Raw genomic sequence first — 14,864 nt, forward strand, 5'->3', positions numbered from 1 at the left:
CAGCCTTAGGAAAAAGAACATTTTTTTTAATGAATTCCAAAGGAAAATATTTTAGGAAGTAAACATATACATCGCCAAAGTGATGGCTGGGGAAAGGTTAGTACTAACTGGTTCTTCCTTTTGAACAGTTTTTTAGAGGGCTTAATTAGTATTATAGCAACAGCAAGAATGTAGAAGAGACAATGCCGAGCAAATGGGAGCTATCAGAAATCAAGGTCATGTTACCAGGTCAGAGTATTGAACATGATTGGGAGGAAGCAGATTGATGTAAGAATTTGAGGAAAAACAAGGCAAGGGATGGGAAGGGGAAAGAAAAAGGAGGGTCCAAACAGAGGAGGCCAAAAAAATCCTCTCCCTTCCCTCCTTCTTTTCCCTCTCCTATCCTTCTTTTCTTTCTTCTTCTCTTCTTACTTTTCTTCTTCCCTACTTCCTTCCTTCTTTCTCACCTTTCTCCCTCTCTTTCCAATTTTCTTCCTTCCTCCTATCAGGGGCAGATCACTAGAATGTAGTACATTAGCCTTAGGGGCCAAGTGCAGCTTGGTTCTCTTCCTCCTTCACTAGGTCCAAAAGTCAACTCAGATGATTTGACCATCATGCATTCCTAGCAAGCTTTGATGGCAAGGGTTTAATGGCTGTTTTCAATTTTCAGTTTTAGATACTTGATCTTGACAAAGTCCAGTCATTGTGTCACTCTATTCATTTGTGTGTGCACACACAGACACAGGCTTAAAAGAGAGAGAAGACAGACAGATGTTTCTTCATTCCAATTCAGGCTTCATTCCTGACTAAAATTGTATTGATTATAATGAATAAACATACGGGAAGTACCCACTTTCCTCCTCCTTTTTATCCTTCTCTTCCCACTTTATTCCCCCTCTTCCCATTTTCCCTCCCTTTTCAACTTTCTCCCTTTTATCCCAATTTTATCCTTCTCACCTTTCTCCCTCTTTCCCAATTTTCTTCCATTTCCTCTTTTCTTTCCTGCCTTCTAACCTTTCCTTCTCCCTTCCAGTCTTTCTTCTTCCTTTCCTACTTTTCTCCCTCCATTCTCACATTTTTCTCTCCTGCCAATCTTTCCTTTGCCTCCATTCTTCTTCTTTTCCTCCCTCCCTACTTTTCCCTCCCCGCCTCCCTCTCTCCCTTCAAGGGTATAAAAAACTTTTGTCTTGGGTGTAGGTAGGTGGCTCAGTGGATTGGATTGAGAGCCAGGCCTAAAGACAGGAGGTCTTAGATTAAAATCTGGCCTCAGATACTTCCTAGCTGTGAGACTCTAGGCAAGCCACTTAACTTCCATAACCTAGCCTTCAGCACTCTTCTATCTTGGAACCAATATATAGTATTGATTCTAAGACAGAAGGTAAGGGTTAAAAAAACAAACGAACTTTTGTTTCTATTAGAGGCAACATATATACATTTTTATTATACATACATATATAATTTTTTTAGTGTATGTTGTGACTCAAACTACCTATAGAAATAGAGAGGAAAACTAGATAAATTTATTATTTTAACTTCTTCCCTTGAAAAGGAAAGAACACTTTCCCTCTGTCAAATGTGTTTGTCAATAACAAAGTTATTTCATTTTGCATGTTGGAAAGCTCATTTGGAAGGAATGAAGGATGGTCCCCAAATACTCTTGACCTTGCTGAGAATAAAATCAATACTGTATAGTACCTTAATAACTGTTTGATGTGCCCAGTTTTCTGCCTGTCATTCTAAGAGCTAAGTTGCTAATGAAAGCTATTCCTCATTTAGTGTGTTAACTTGGACAAACTTGAGCCAATACCTACAGAAGTTCGACTGATCAACAAGTCCATGGAGTTATTAGATGAAAGGAAGTTCTGGGCTGGCATAGTGTTCACCGGCATTGCTCCTGGTAGTATTGAACTGCCTCATCATGTCAAATACAAGATCCGGATGGATATTGACAATGTAGAAAGGACAAACAAAATCAAGGATGGGTAAGCTCTTACTTTAAAAATCTCAGACCAGACCGGAGAGGTGGGAGGTTGGTAGGGGAAGAAGAATATTTCTATTGGTGGTATCTGAGGAGTTTTATTGACCCTCCCCCCTTCTGCTTTGGTTCCAGGTACTGGGACCCTGGTCCTCGTGCTGATCCATTTGAAGACTTGCGCTATGTCTGGGGAGGCTTCGCGTACTTGCAAGATGTGGTGGAGCAGGCAATCATCCGAACATTGACTGGCTCTGAAAAGAACACCGGCATTTATGTGCAACAGATGCCTTATCCTTGTTATGTAGATGATATGTAAGTTGTTCATATATTGCTTTCTGGCATCCAAAGCATACCGCTAATGTGATCTAGAAAATAGCCCATGGTCCCAGTAAGAAAAAAATAGCCATCCATCTGCCCAGTAAGAGAAAAAATATCGCTAGAGACATAACAAAGGATGCTTCTATTTCACAATTAGCTTCTTATTGGTATCTGCTTGTGCACTACATTGGCAGCAGACAGAGGAAGGCCTCTGAGTTTATTAGGACATGATCCTCATATGGTATCTTCCATTTGGTCCAGCCCTTCAGCACATAACACATAGACACCCAAATCAGTTGTTTCTCAATTTTCCACTTCAGCTAAAAGTGAGGCAAGGGGTGAGGAAATTCATCATACCATGACGTACTAAGGAGTCCTTGCAATTCTCTAAATCTCATGACCAATAAAGAAAGGCAAGCTAGCTAGACTTGTCTAAACTGGTTTAAACTTGGGCTGAGTTTATGAACCAAAGTTCTAAACAAAGAAAATCAAACTGAATGAAGTCTTTTATTCTCATTTTGTTTTTAGTCTTTAGACCTCAAGTCTCACTGTAAGAAAGACAACTTTAAATAATAAATATGGGGTTTTGATTTAATGAAAGAGGTGGAAAGAAAGGGGAGGCCTAGATATAGGTGTTATTTACTAAGTGATTAACATTTAATGAAAAAAGTAAATGTGTTTTGCAGAGAATTTACTAACTAGGATGGAATTTGCTAACTAGGATTAACTAGGATGGATAGTGGCCAAATTTTTAAAAAAGTTTGTTTTATTTCCAATGATAGTAATATTCTTACTTTCTGTTGCCATATTTAGGTAAATATGTGAGTGTGTTTGTGTGCATGTACGCATCAGGATTAGCCAGTGCTTGTCTCAGTCTGGCATCATTAGCTTTCTCCTTTGATTTCAACATAATACTTACCCGGACAACTAGGTCACCCCTGAAGGCATCTGTTTTCTCCTTCAGAAAGAAGACTGAAAGAACTTTTTCAAAGGTCCCTATGTCAGGACATTATCAACAAAACAAACAAAATAAATAAAAGAAAAATGCACCCCCCCAATACATTTTTATTATTGCTACTGTGATGCTCTGATAAATTAAAAAAAGCTTTATCAGTTAAAGTTCAAAAAGTTATAGACTACTCATTTGGTTTGTGAGGATTGAAAAAGGAGTGTCTGCAGTTTACTTTTACACTGACAAAATAATTTTGTTAAGAAAGCAGATTTTTTTTCCAAGCACTTTAAGAGTACTTACTGACTTGTGGATTGCTGCACTGTTACTTGACAATACTTTCTTAGTATTCAGATATATGCACACGCATATACACATAAAAGTAAACATTTATATTTTTAACAGTTATTTTATAAATTAGACTTGACAACATAGATTAAGCTTTATCCCGTTTTATTGCTTATTTCAACACCATACGACAAAGGTTTATTCATGTGAGTATATTATTAGTCACCAGGTTTTAGAAAGGACACTGGCAAGCTAGGCTAAATCTGAGGTACAGGGAGGGGTTGTAGGAGTAGGAATCATGTTATTAAGGTACTAGAAGCCATAACAGACAGAAGTCAATTGAAAGAAAGGGGAATGCTTAGCCTGGAAAAGAGAAAATGTTGGTAGAGAATTGTCCTCAGATTTTTGAATTTACATTCATTTTGCTTGACCAGAAAGGGGAAAGTTTTAGCTCTTTATAAAGAACACCTTGAGAACTTTGATGTTATTGTAGACCTATGATTTTTATTGTTGTAGAGAACTCTCAGTGAGGAAATTCCCTCCAGCAATACAGGTAAAAAACTGTACTGCAACATATATTCTTAAATTTCCTTAAGACTTTAAGAGATTTAAGTGGCATATTCATAATAATTTGAATCCAAATCATCTAGATTCTCAGACTGACTCTATCCACTACATGATGTTATCTTCCTCTTAATAGTGCTTTCTAAATGTAGAAAGGTTTTTCTTATAATTTCTTATAGCCCTGAGATTCTATCATTCTGTACTTCTATCTATATCCATATTCCTTTCACTTTCTTTCTTGTGGGGGAATAGATTTCTGCGGGTGATGAGCCGCTCAATGCCTCTCTTCATGACCTTGGCTTGGATCTACTCTGTGGCGGTGATCATTAAGGGGATCGTGTATGAGAAAGAAGCCCGACTAAAGGAGACCATGAGAATGATGGGTTTGGACAACGGCATCCTCTGGTTTAGCTGGTTCATTAGCAGCTTCATCCCACTCCTTGTGAGTGCAGGGCTGCTGGTGTTAATCCTGAAGGTAAGATTGGGTCCTGCTGAAGTGGTCATTTATGGTTATTGACTGCACTTTTTTGCAAGTCTTTGTACAAGATATGTCTGGTATATTGAGGTACAGTGTATTTGATGGATCTGATTCCTTTCCAGCTAGGAAACTTGCTGCCCTACAGTGACCCCAGTGTGGTCTTCCTGTTCCTCACCGTCTTCGCTGTGGTGACCATCTTGCAATGCTTCTTGATCAGCACACTCTTCTCTAGAGCCAACTTGGCTGCAGCCTGTGGTGGGATCATCTACTTTACACTCTACCTGCCCTATGTCCTCTGTGTTGCTTGGCAGGACTATGTGGGCTTCTCTCTGAAAATCTTTGCTGTAAGTCATTTTTAGATAAAAGCAATGATTATACTTATATTTTTCATTACTATTACTATAATTGTACCATTACCAAATCCTTGATAAATTACAAGCGAGGCTGCCACATATTCTGTGAAAAATAAAGGTAGGAAGGGAATTTCTCATTCCCCTGGAACTTTTAATTCCTTCACTTCATTAGACAGCAAGAATGCACTCAGGCAAGACTGAACATGGTTCCCCCTCCCCCCAATAAAGTAAATTGTGTAAAGTGACCATTTGCTGGCTGTATAAACTGTTTCAATCTATTGGTGTGATTATCATGCTAAACTCAATCCAGAATATACAGCTCTTGAAAAATTGGCAAAGTACTTTGTATATATAATCTTGGGGCCCTGTAGACAGGCATGCTAGATGATGGGCATGATGAGTCTCCCTTTCCCTGTGAAGAGTTATGATTCTCAGCCTCTCAAGGGAGAATCCTAAAGCATTGGACAGTTTGTGAGTGGATAGGATTACCTTTGGTTATAGTTACTTAAAATTTTTGTTATTAATATCTTTTGTTTTTGAATCATTTTAATTTCCAAATATGTATTTCCCTTTCCTCTCATCCAGAGAGCCTAATCCTTAATATAAAGAATGGAAAAGAAAGAGAAAACCCCAATTTGATGAAATTAACCACACACCAGTTATCAGTGCATACACTGATACATACAATGTTCTACTGCATATACCTTCTTTTTCTTCCCCTTTGATAATACTTAAATTCTATTTTTCAAAGGGTTCTGTCACGGATTCATCCTTAGTATTTTCTACACATGCCCTAAGTCTTTTGAGAGGGATAAAAGATCAGAACAATTTGTATTATGGAAAATTCCCACTTAACATCTTTTGGGTGCTTGATCTTAATATTCTTTTGCAAAGTCAGAACTAGACAAATGTCTCTGAGAAACTTAAGAGTTAATAGGGATGCTAAACTGAAGGATCATTTGTGATTATCGATGAGAGAGAAAGTCAGAGACAGAGATACAAAGATGGAGTGTGTGTACGTCTAAAATTACTGAGCCTTTTGGCTTTCTAACCAAAATCCTGATATTGTAAGACAAGAGAGCTGAACTTTGTGCAACAGTAAAAGATGTCAAAATGTTGTTGTTGGAGATATCAGAGAAAGGATTCATTATATGGGAATAGAAGGCACACTAGACAACCTCCAAAATACTTTCTGATTCCTGGATTCCAAAAATGCTTCACAAGTTCACAATTTAAAGGAATCCATTCCTTTGTTATGTTAATGATTTCTTCTTAGTTTCTCCATTTTTAAAATTCAGATTTTTTACATCAGGACTGATTAAAGTAGGAGCATGTCTATAATATTTAAAAATATGGATGAAAGAAAAAAAGATTGATAGAATTTCTCCTGATGTTACTTCCCTCAGAGTCTTCTGTCTCCTGTAGCATTTGGATTTGGTTGTGAGTATTTTGCCCTCTTTGAGGAGCAGGGCATTGGAGTACAGTGGGACAACCTCTTTGAGAGCCCTCTCGAGGAAGATGGCTTCAACCTCACCACCTCAATCTCTGTGATGCTGTTTGATGCCTTCCTGTATGGTGTGATGACCTGGTATATTGAATCGGTCTTTCCAGGTACACTTTGTTCTACCATTCAACCCTATATTTGTCTTCTTTAGAAAATTCTGTCCCTCGTTTTGGATTTCACGAGATGTTCTATTTCCTTCCTGTTAATCTTTTGCCTTACAGTAGAGTCTTTATGGGGATTCTGTTCTCCTTGGAAGAAGACAAAGTTTTATACACAAGTCAAACTGAACAGATCAAATATAGAAAGTAACTGCTACTGTAAAGGCAGTGGTAGTTGGACTAGGCAGCCTTTAATGATCTTTCCAAACTTTTAGCTCTATGTTTTGACTCTTTATGTTTTTAAAGTCGTGGCAGATGGGTTTTGGTACTTTGGTATTCAAACCTTTATTTTACCATTGACTCGATGTCTGATCTTGTAAGAATCCACAAATTTCTCAGTATTTCCTTATATAAAATGTGAGATGGATTCATTTCATGCCCAATTTCATGGTATAGTACTATTTAATGATGGTAATAAATAATAGCTAGTATTTAATTTAATGTTTTAAATTTTGCAAAGCATGATATATACACTATTTCTTTTAATCCTCACAACAACCTTGTAAGGTGGGTGCTATTATTATCTTCATTTTACAGATGGAGAAACTGAGGCTGAGAGGTTGAGTCACTTGCCCATGGTCACACAGCTAGCAAGGGCCTGAGGCAGGATTTGAACTTAGATGCTCATTAATGCCAACTAACTGCCTAAATTATACCATCCTGTTGCCTATCTGGTTTAGGTGCCAACTTAATGTTTCTATCTACCTGACTGTGACAAGGCATATGCAGCCCTCACCATTTCATGTCTCTATTATTCCAATGTTATCACCCCCCTACTTTCTATTGTAACCTATTATTGGTCCCTACTTTGTCTTGACAAGAAGCTCATAATTTAGTTGGGGAGAGAAGGAATACATGCATAAGCTACAAGGCAAGTACTTCCATGCTTGGTACTAATAGCTTATGCATGTATTCCTTCTCTCCCCAACTAAATTATGAGCTTCTTGTCAATTCAGTTCATTCAATTCACCATGCATTTGTTAAGCACCACTTGTGTGCCATATACTCACCGTTTTACATGCTGGGGATAGAGAGACAAAAATAAAACAGCTTCCACCCTCAAGGTGTTTATTATATATTCTACTGCCAATGGGATTATATTTTATACTTCTTTTCACCTCCTGGAGTACCTAGCACAATGACATTAATGAGGCATTATGCTATAGTGAAAAGTTAACTGAGCTGAGAGTCAAACATGAGTTCAGATTTTTTTTTTTACTTAGTAGCTTTGTGATCTTAAATCAATTCTCTGAGCCTCAGTTTCCCCTCTGGTAAAATGAATTTTGACTAGGTTATCATGGGCCGAGGGAGAACCTCTTCTAGGCTTAGCTTTTTAATTCTTCATTAGTTAATTAATATTTTTAAAAAAGTACTTTATAAAAAAACTGAACTTTCAGTCATTCAGCTTTTCTATTTCCCGGAGGCTCCAAGTTGTTTATTAGGATAGAACTTGTGCTGGGTTCAGTGTAGGAAACCTAAGGGATACAGTGATAACTTTAAGCTTGGCTAATATCTATTTTTCATTTTCAGGTCAATATGGAATTCCAAGACCCTGGTATTTCCCTTTCACCAAGTCTTATTGGTTTGGTGAGGAAAGTGATGAAAAGAGTCATACTGGTTCCAGGCAAAAAGGGACTTCAGAAAGTAAGTTCTGCTGAAAGTCTTCAATTCTGTTCCTTACTTTTTTGCATTGATTGTTGATATTTCTTTAGAGAACACTGGCTATGACCTTGCAGAACTCTAGAATCATATGTCAGTCAACAAAATCTCACTTTAACAGAATGCCTCATTCACTATTTTCTCGGGCTTTTCATATTGTAATTGGTTGACATCACAAGAGTGTGTCTAAGGATTATCCTGGAACTAGTGCTCCTAGCTCTAGATAACATTTCTTTTCTCTCCCTAGCTGCTGCAGGAGCTTGAATTACTTCCCCTATGCTAACCCTGCCCCATCTTGAGCCATACTATCTAGAGGAAGAAATGGGTGTGAAAGAGGCAGAATATTGAGTTCTCTCTTTCTTACCCTGATTACATAAGTATGTATGGCAGTACCAAATGGCTGTCATCTATTTATTTTTTTATTTTTAAGACGATGATAACCACAGTTTGGGATCCCTGTCTGAGCACATTTAAGTCAGTTTCTTCCATTTCTGTAGCAGAGGGAAAACAAGAAGAGCCCTAGTTTAAGGATGGAACCTTTGTCAGTGTGGTGGGTGATATTCTTGGGGAATATTTCTCATTTGTCACATTGCTGCAAGGGAGAAACTGTGTAGTCTCCGATGGGCGATGGAACCTTGATATCGATGACAGACTGCTGACATGCTGTCACCATTGTAATAAAATCTAGTGGCAGACTACTTCTGCCCATCAATACAATGGATTTTACTGCTGGACTTCTCTACATCTACTATATTACTTTCTGAATTTCTTTCTCATAGTCTGCATGGAAGAAGAACCTAGCCACCTGCGTCTGGGGGTGTCTATTCAGAACCTGGTAAAAGTTTATCGGGATGGCATGAAGGTGGCAGTAGATGGCCTTGCATTGAATTTCTATGAAGGGCAGATCACATCTTTTCTGGGACATAATGGAGCCGGGAAAACTACCACCATGTAAGAAGAGGACGTTTTGCTTTTATAGAGTAAACCAGATGGAAGGACTTAGTTAGAAAAACTGTATCCTAAAGTGATTATGTGTATGTATATATTTATGTGTATGTGTTCTTATACATACATACACCTTTGTATCCAGATACACAGGTGCATGTACACACGTGTATATATAGACATGAACAGGAAATAAATGACATGTCTATATACATAAATGTGAACATGTATGTTTATATGGATGCACATTTGCATGTGTGGCCAAGAATTTTGTAATGCATGCATATAAAAAGGGGGCATGATGCCAAATGGAGAGGTCTGGTTAATTTTTGGAACTTTAGAGCATTTTTAGAAAGTGTAGCATACAGATATCCTGAGAGCTAATCTCACTACTTGAGCTTTCTTGGTATTCCTTTCTAATCAGGATGAAAAAAAGCTGATTCTGTGAAAGAGAATCCACGTTCAGAAAGAGATACTTATTTCTAGTAAACAGACATTTAAGCAGAAAGTTCAGATGATTTGTTTCATTTTTAATCTGAAAATGACCTTATTTGGGAGAATGTCTTAAACGAATCAGAACCCTACTCGAAGCAAAAATCTCATGTTTGCCTCAGGTGGTGACGTGACTCTGTTGACTTTCAAAGTGTAGTTCATGAATGACTGTCAGTTTTTATGAGACCCAGAAGGAGCCTTCAGAGGTTTCCAGTGGTGATTCAAAATGTAAATTACATAAAAATGTGTGTTTGCACTTAAGGTGGATTTACCACTGCAAATTTGAATCTATATTACCACCCCTCAGTAACATTTTAAAAGAATAGGATTAATTGCATTTGAATGAAACTGAAACCAAAAATACTTGATTTATTATGTAGGTGGCAAAGAGGAATGGAAGGTGGTGGTAGTTGGGTGGTTTACAGGTTTACAGGTGGTTTGCAGTTTTACTACTGCAAGGGTGGGAAAAATTTGAGGGTTGTCAGTTTGGCATTTATTTACAGTGCATTTCCTTTATATTTAGGTCCATCTTGACTGGCTTGTTCCCCCCAACCTCAGGCACTGCCTACATCCTTGGAAAAGATATTCGTTCAGAGCTGAGCACTATACGGCAGAATTTGGGGGTCTGTCCTCAGCATAATGTACTTTTTGACATGTGAGTAACAGCCATGTGTTTTCAGAGGATGGAAAGATCTTTGTTGTATGTGCTCCTGTAGTGGGTGACCAAGAAATGGCACAAGTGATGGAGCAGTGTGGGGCCCTGGGAATACCATTCTAGGTGGGGTTTCCTTCTAGCAGATGCTTCCTGGTTAAAAACAAGTATCCAGAGCAGTATTAAGTAGAGGCAATTAGGAGCAACTGCTGTTGTGAGGGAGAGATCACAAAAATGCAACATGTCCTGAAAGGTGCATAGAGGAGGAGGGAGGTGCACCCTCATTTCCTTGCCCATTCTGGAGGGATTATCTGTGTATATCTCTAGTCTTGCTGAGCACTGTTCTTCCTTCTATTTCCTCATATCGCTGCAGTCTGAGCAGCTTATTCTAGCAATGAGAAGTCAGCCCTTCAACCTTCAGAGCTTGATGCTCACGCTTGTTTTGAAGACAGCCGTTTTTGTGTTAAGGAGCTAATAAAAGAAGCCCTACCCATTTACTCCCACTGTGGCAAATGATGAGTGTGTTTCTTGATTTACTAGAAGGGAGAAAGAGATAGGCAAAATTTTTCTTGGGAACCCAGAACTTTTAATTTATTGCTATTCTTAACCATGCTCAGGGTTTCTTTCCCCATCCTTTGTTCTGGGGCCCCGTGCTCCCATGACTTCCTCCTGAGCCAGGTTTGATGAAAGCAGCCTTTATCTCAATTGGGGGAATAGAGATGTATGACTTTTATTTCAAGACTAATCCCTATTTAATAGTAAAGTAAGATTTTTCAAAAAGTTCATTTTTAGTTGTTGACTGTTTAGTAGTTTACTAAGTAGTAAAAACAGTCAGTAATTTATTCTTCTTCTTTAGGAACCTTGGTTCTTTAGTATTTTGGCATTTTGATGGATCTGTGATTTCACTGATGAGGGCACTCCATCCAAAGATGCAAATTACAACCCATCATTGCCATCTCATCCTAATAATTGGTTATTTTTCAGGGACTGGAGTTTTCAAAAGTTTCTCGTTTGCTTTTACATTATAAGCCTTGTTCCTTTTATGATTCATTTGACAAATAATGCAAATCCTGCTCTGACCAGCAGGACCCCAGGTGACCAGTAGCATGTCCACTCTTTCCATAGGCTAACAGTAGAAGAACACATCTGGTTCTATGCCCGTCTAAAAGGGCTGTCAGAAAAAAATGTGAAGGAAGAGATGCAGCAGATGGTACTAGATGTTGGTTTGCCACACAAACTGAAAACTAAAACAAGTCAGCTGTCTGGTAAGTCTAAATATTGCCTCTACCCCCACCTCTTCAAATGAAATAAAATATTTGTAAAACATTGAGCACAGTGCCTGGCACATAGCAGTTACTTCATAAATACTTTTTCTCCTTCTCCTCTTCTGGTTCAAAGATATTAGCTAGCTTCATACTTCATGTGGAAAAGATGAAGGAGAGTTCAACTCTTTTAACAACATTCATTCCAGAACTTATATAAACTGTTCCAATCCTCTTTCCCTTGGTTTCTTTCCTCTTTCCTTTTTCTTTTGTCTTTTTGTTTCTCCCTTATCTCCCAGTTTTCCTCTTTGTTTATTCTCTAAAGAGCTAAGTGGAAGAGAAGGTTTTACATGTGAGAGTTGGAGAAAGAATGGATTTGGGAGATATTTCAGTTCTTTTTTTTTCTCTTGCACTTAAAAAAGTAGGTAACATAAGTGCTGGGAAGAGGACAGGTTTTCCAGTGTGTTTCCAGTTGAGATTTATTTACTTGTGGCAGCTAGGTGGCACCATAGTGTGTGTGTGTGTGTGTGTGTGTGTGTGTGTGTGTGTGTGTGTGTGTGAGAAAGAGAGAGAGAGAGAGAGAGAATGAACGAGAACACAGAGGATGGACAAAGAGAAGACACACACATACATACATACATACATGACAGACAGAAAGATACATACACACACTGTAAATGTGCTATACATTCCAATAACACTGGTCTCCTGGATACTCCAAGAACAAGACAATCCATCTCTCTGGTTGTCCTCCATAGAGGAATTTTGCTCCTCTGCTCTAGCTATTGACCTACCTGGCCTCCTTTCATCTCAACTAAAGTCCCACCTTCCCCAGAAAGCCTGCCCCAACCCCTCTTAATTCCAGTGTTAATTATTTCCATTTATCCTATATATAGCTTGCTTTGTATATGTTTGTTTGTATTTTGTCTCCCTCCACTTAAATTATAAACTCCTGCAGGGTAGGGACTGTCTTTTGCCTTTTTTATGCCCCTAGTACTTAGCCTGGCACATAGTAGGTACTTATAAAATTTTATTGATTGAATGGATCAATATAGTATACTAATATATACTATCACTATCTATATAAAAGCACTATATATGGAGTATATATCACTATCTATATAAAAGCACTGTATATGGAGTATATATTATACACTTGTATGTGTGTGGGTACATGCACCTCCCCCTCCCCATTATTAGCTTGGGAGAGATCAAGACCAATGTTAGTAGTAAGACCAAAGGATGCAGTAGTATGATGAAGTGAAAATTAGTTGATCCCTAAGGATGCTAACTTCTTGTTGCTAACCTCTTGCAGAGGAATCATACTGGCCTCCTCAGCAGGCTGTGAAGTTCTGGATTGGAACAGAATCATAGATTCTTCTTTCTTAATTTATTATCTAACCCAAGAGAATTCTAAAAATTGATTTTTCTATTTTTACAGGAGGAATGCAAAGAAAGCTGTCTGTGGCTTTGGCCTTTGTTGGTGGATCGAAGGTCGTCATTTTAGATGAACCGACAGCTGGGGTGGACCCTTACTCTCGCAGAGGGATATGGGAGCTGCTCCTGAAATATCGACAAGGTGCTTTAATGTTTGTTTTTAATTAAAAGAGACATTTGGCTTTGCATGAAATGTGAATGTATCAATATAATTCTTCCTAAGCCCTTGCCCAAGGCATCAGAACTACCTAATGTGTCTCAAGAAAAATGTTGCTCTTTTTATCTGAGACTCCAGGACCCCCAAATCTCATAAAGGGGTTTGTTTTAATGGCATCATATACTATTTCTACTTTAAAAATGGTTTCTTGATGCTTTTTTCTTTCTTATATCACTGCCATATCCCAGTGACTTTTGTCCTTCTGTCTTGCTCCTGCCCTCTGAAATAATAAATGCATATTATTAGGTTCATGGTATAATGGTTAAGAGGGTTTTGATGATTACTAGGTTCTAGATGTAATAGTCCTTGGACCAGTCCTTGGGAAAGGATTTTGGGAAAGGATTCAGAGAGAGATTGACAAGGTACCAGTGAGATGATAAACAGGGTTTTATTATAAAGTGGATCAGGTAAGGGAAGGGAGTGGGATGATCTAACTGGGGTAGAACTAAAGATCCTCCCACCAAGGTCCAACGGGTTTCTACACTGATCTCTACCTAAATTTACCCACCTATCTATACTCTATCCTATCCAGAATCCCCCACACCCCTTTGGTAGGATTTAAAATTAAGGGAAACCTGGGAGGTAAACAGGTCTACTGGGTTTGTAGGGAGATCTCTCGACTGTTGCCCTTCAGGGTCAGGCAGGAGCCCAGTAGAGTCTCAGCAACATAAAATCCAAGAGGAAGGGGGAGTAAGGATTTGGTTGCACAGCCCACCTGTGTAGCTTACCAAACTCAGCCTCTTTCTGGTTGGTGAAAGCTTGAAGGATGACCCACTCAGGGTATCCAGAGAGAGAGCCAGTATCTCCAGAGAGAGTAAGTCCAGGGACTGACACCAGAAAGTCACTGACTGACCCTAGAGTTCTAGAATCCTTTCTCTCTGCCTCTGCCTGTCACTTCCCACTCTCCCTGATTTCACTATAACACTTCTCAGACTTATCTTTTAACAAAGACTAGGATGAACAGCCCAGCACATTCCCCATATTGACTCTTTTGTAGCTACAGCCCTCCACTTCTGTGAGAGACATGCTGCATTATCATTCTTCCAAAGCCCAAATCAGTAACTGCATTCTCTTTGACTTCTCGTGTCTTTTAGTATGGTTAATTATTTATTCATTCCTTTGGTGTATCTTTCTTTGCTCTGCATCTTTTCCTGTGTGGATCATCCATGGTTTCTCCAAAGTCTTAATATTTGTCATATCTTATAATTCATTTTGTTGTATTTATATATCACAGTTCATTCAATCTGCCCCCAATTGGTGGTTCCCAACTATATTCCCAGTTGTGAGCAACCACAATAATTGGCTATATGAATATTTTCATACCTGATGGACCGTTTCGTTAATCTTTGACTCTGATTGTGTGCCTGGTAATGGTATTTTCTTATCGCCAAGGTGTCTATGTTTTGTAAGCCTTTAAATTCTGTGGTGACCGGGATCCTTTCTTAACTTAAACATTATCCTTAGAAGTGCCTAGGACAGTCCTGAGCATTTTAGGTGCTTAATAAATATTGAATTTAACTGAACGAGTGTCATCTGAATACTAGAGGATGCCAAGCCTTAGCCATGTTAGAAGCAGTCATAACCAGACGAGTATTTAGGTTGTGTTCCTGGTTGTTTATTATATTTTCCTCCTT

The 14,864-nt window shown here is 38.5% G+C and overlaps 1 protein-coding gene across 1 annotated transcript in view; it reads left to right on the top strand.

Moving 5' to 3' along the window:
* The window catches only part of ABCA1 (ATP binding cassette subfamily A member 1), a 128,477-nt gene that overhangs the window by 76,939 nt on the left and 36,674 nt on the right, over positions 1-14,864 (top strand). Inside the window, exons 11-20 of the mRNA XM_044677907.1 lie at positions 1,756-1,961; positions 2,090-2,266; positions 4,326-4,548; positions 4,674-4,895; positions 6,311-6,515; positions 8,097-8,210; positions 9,005-9,176; positions 10,186-10,317; positions 11,440-11,579; positions 13,018-13,155. Of these exons, the coding sequence (XP_044533842.1) occupies positions 1,756-1,961; positions 2,090-2,266; positions 4,326-4,548; positions 4,674-4,895; positions 6,311-6,515; positions 8,097-8,210; positions 9,005-9,176; positions 10,186-10,317; positions 11,440-11,579; positions 13,018-13,155 (1,729 nt within the window). The remainder of the gene's footprint in view (positions 1-1,755; positions 1,962-2,089; positions 2,267-4,325; positions 4,549-4,673; positions 4,896-6,310; positions 6,516-8,096; positions 8,211-9,004; positions 9,177-10,185; positions 10,318-11,439; positions 11,580-13,017; positions 13,156-14,864) is intronic.

Source organism: Gracilinanus agilis, chromosome 1, assembly GCF_016433145.1.
Source record: "Gracilinanus agilis isolate LMUSP501 chromosome 1, AgileGrace, whole genome shotgun sequence".
Lineage (NCBI taxonomy): Eukaryota > Metazoa > Chordata > Mammalia > Didelphimorphia > Didelphidae > Gracilinanus > Gracilinanus agilis.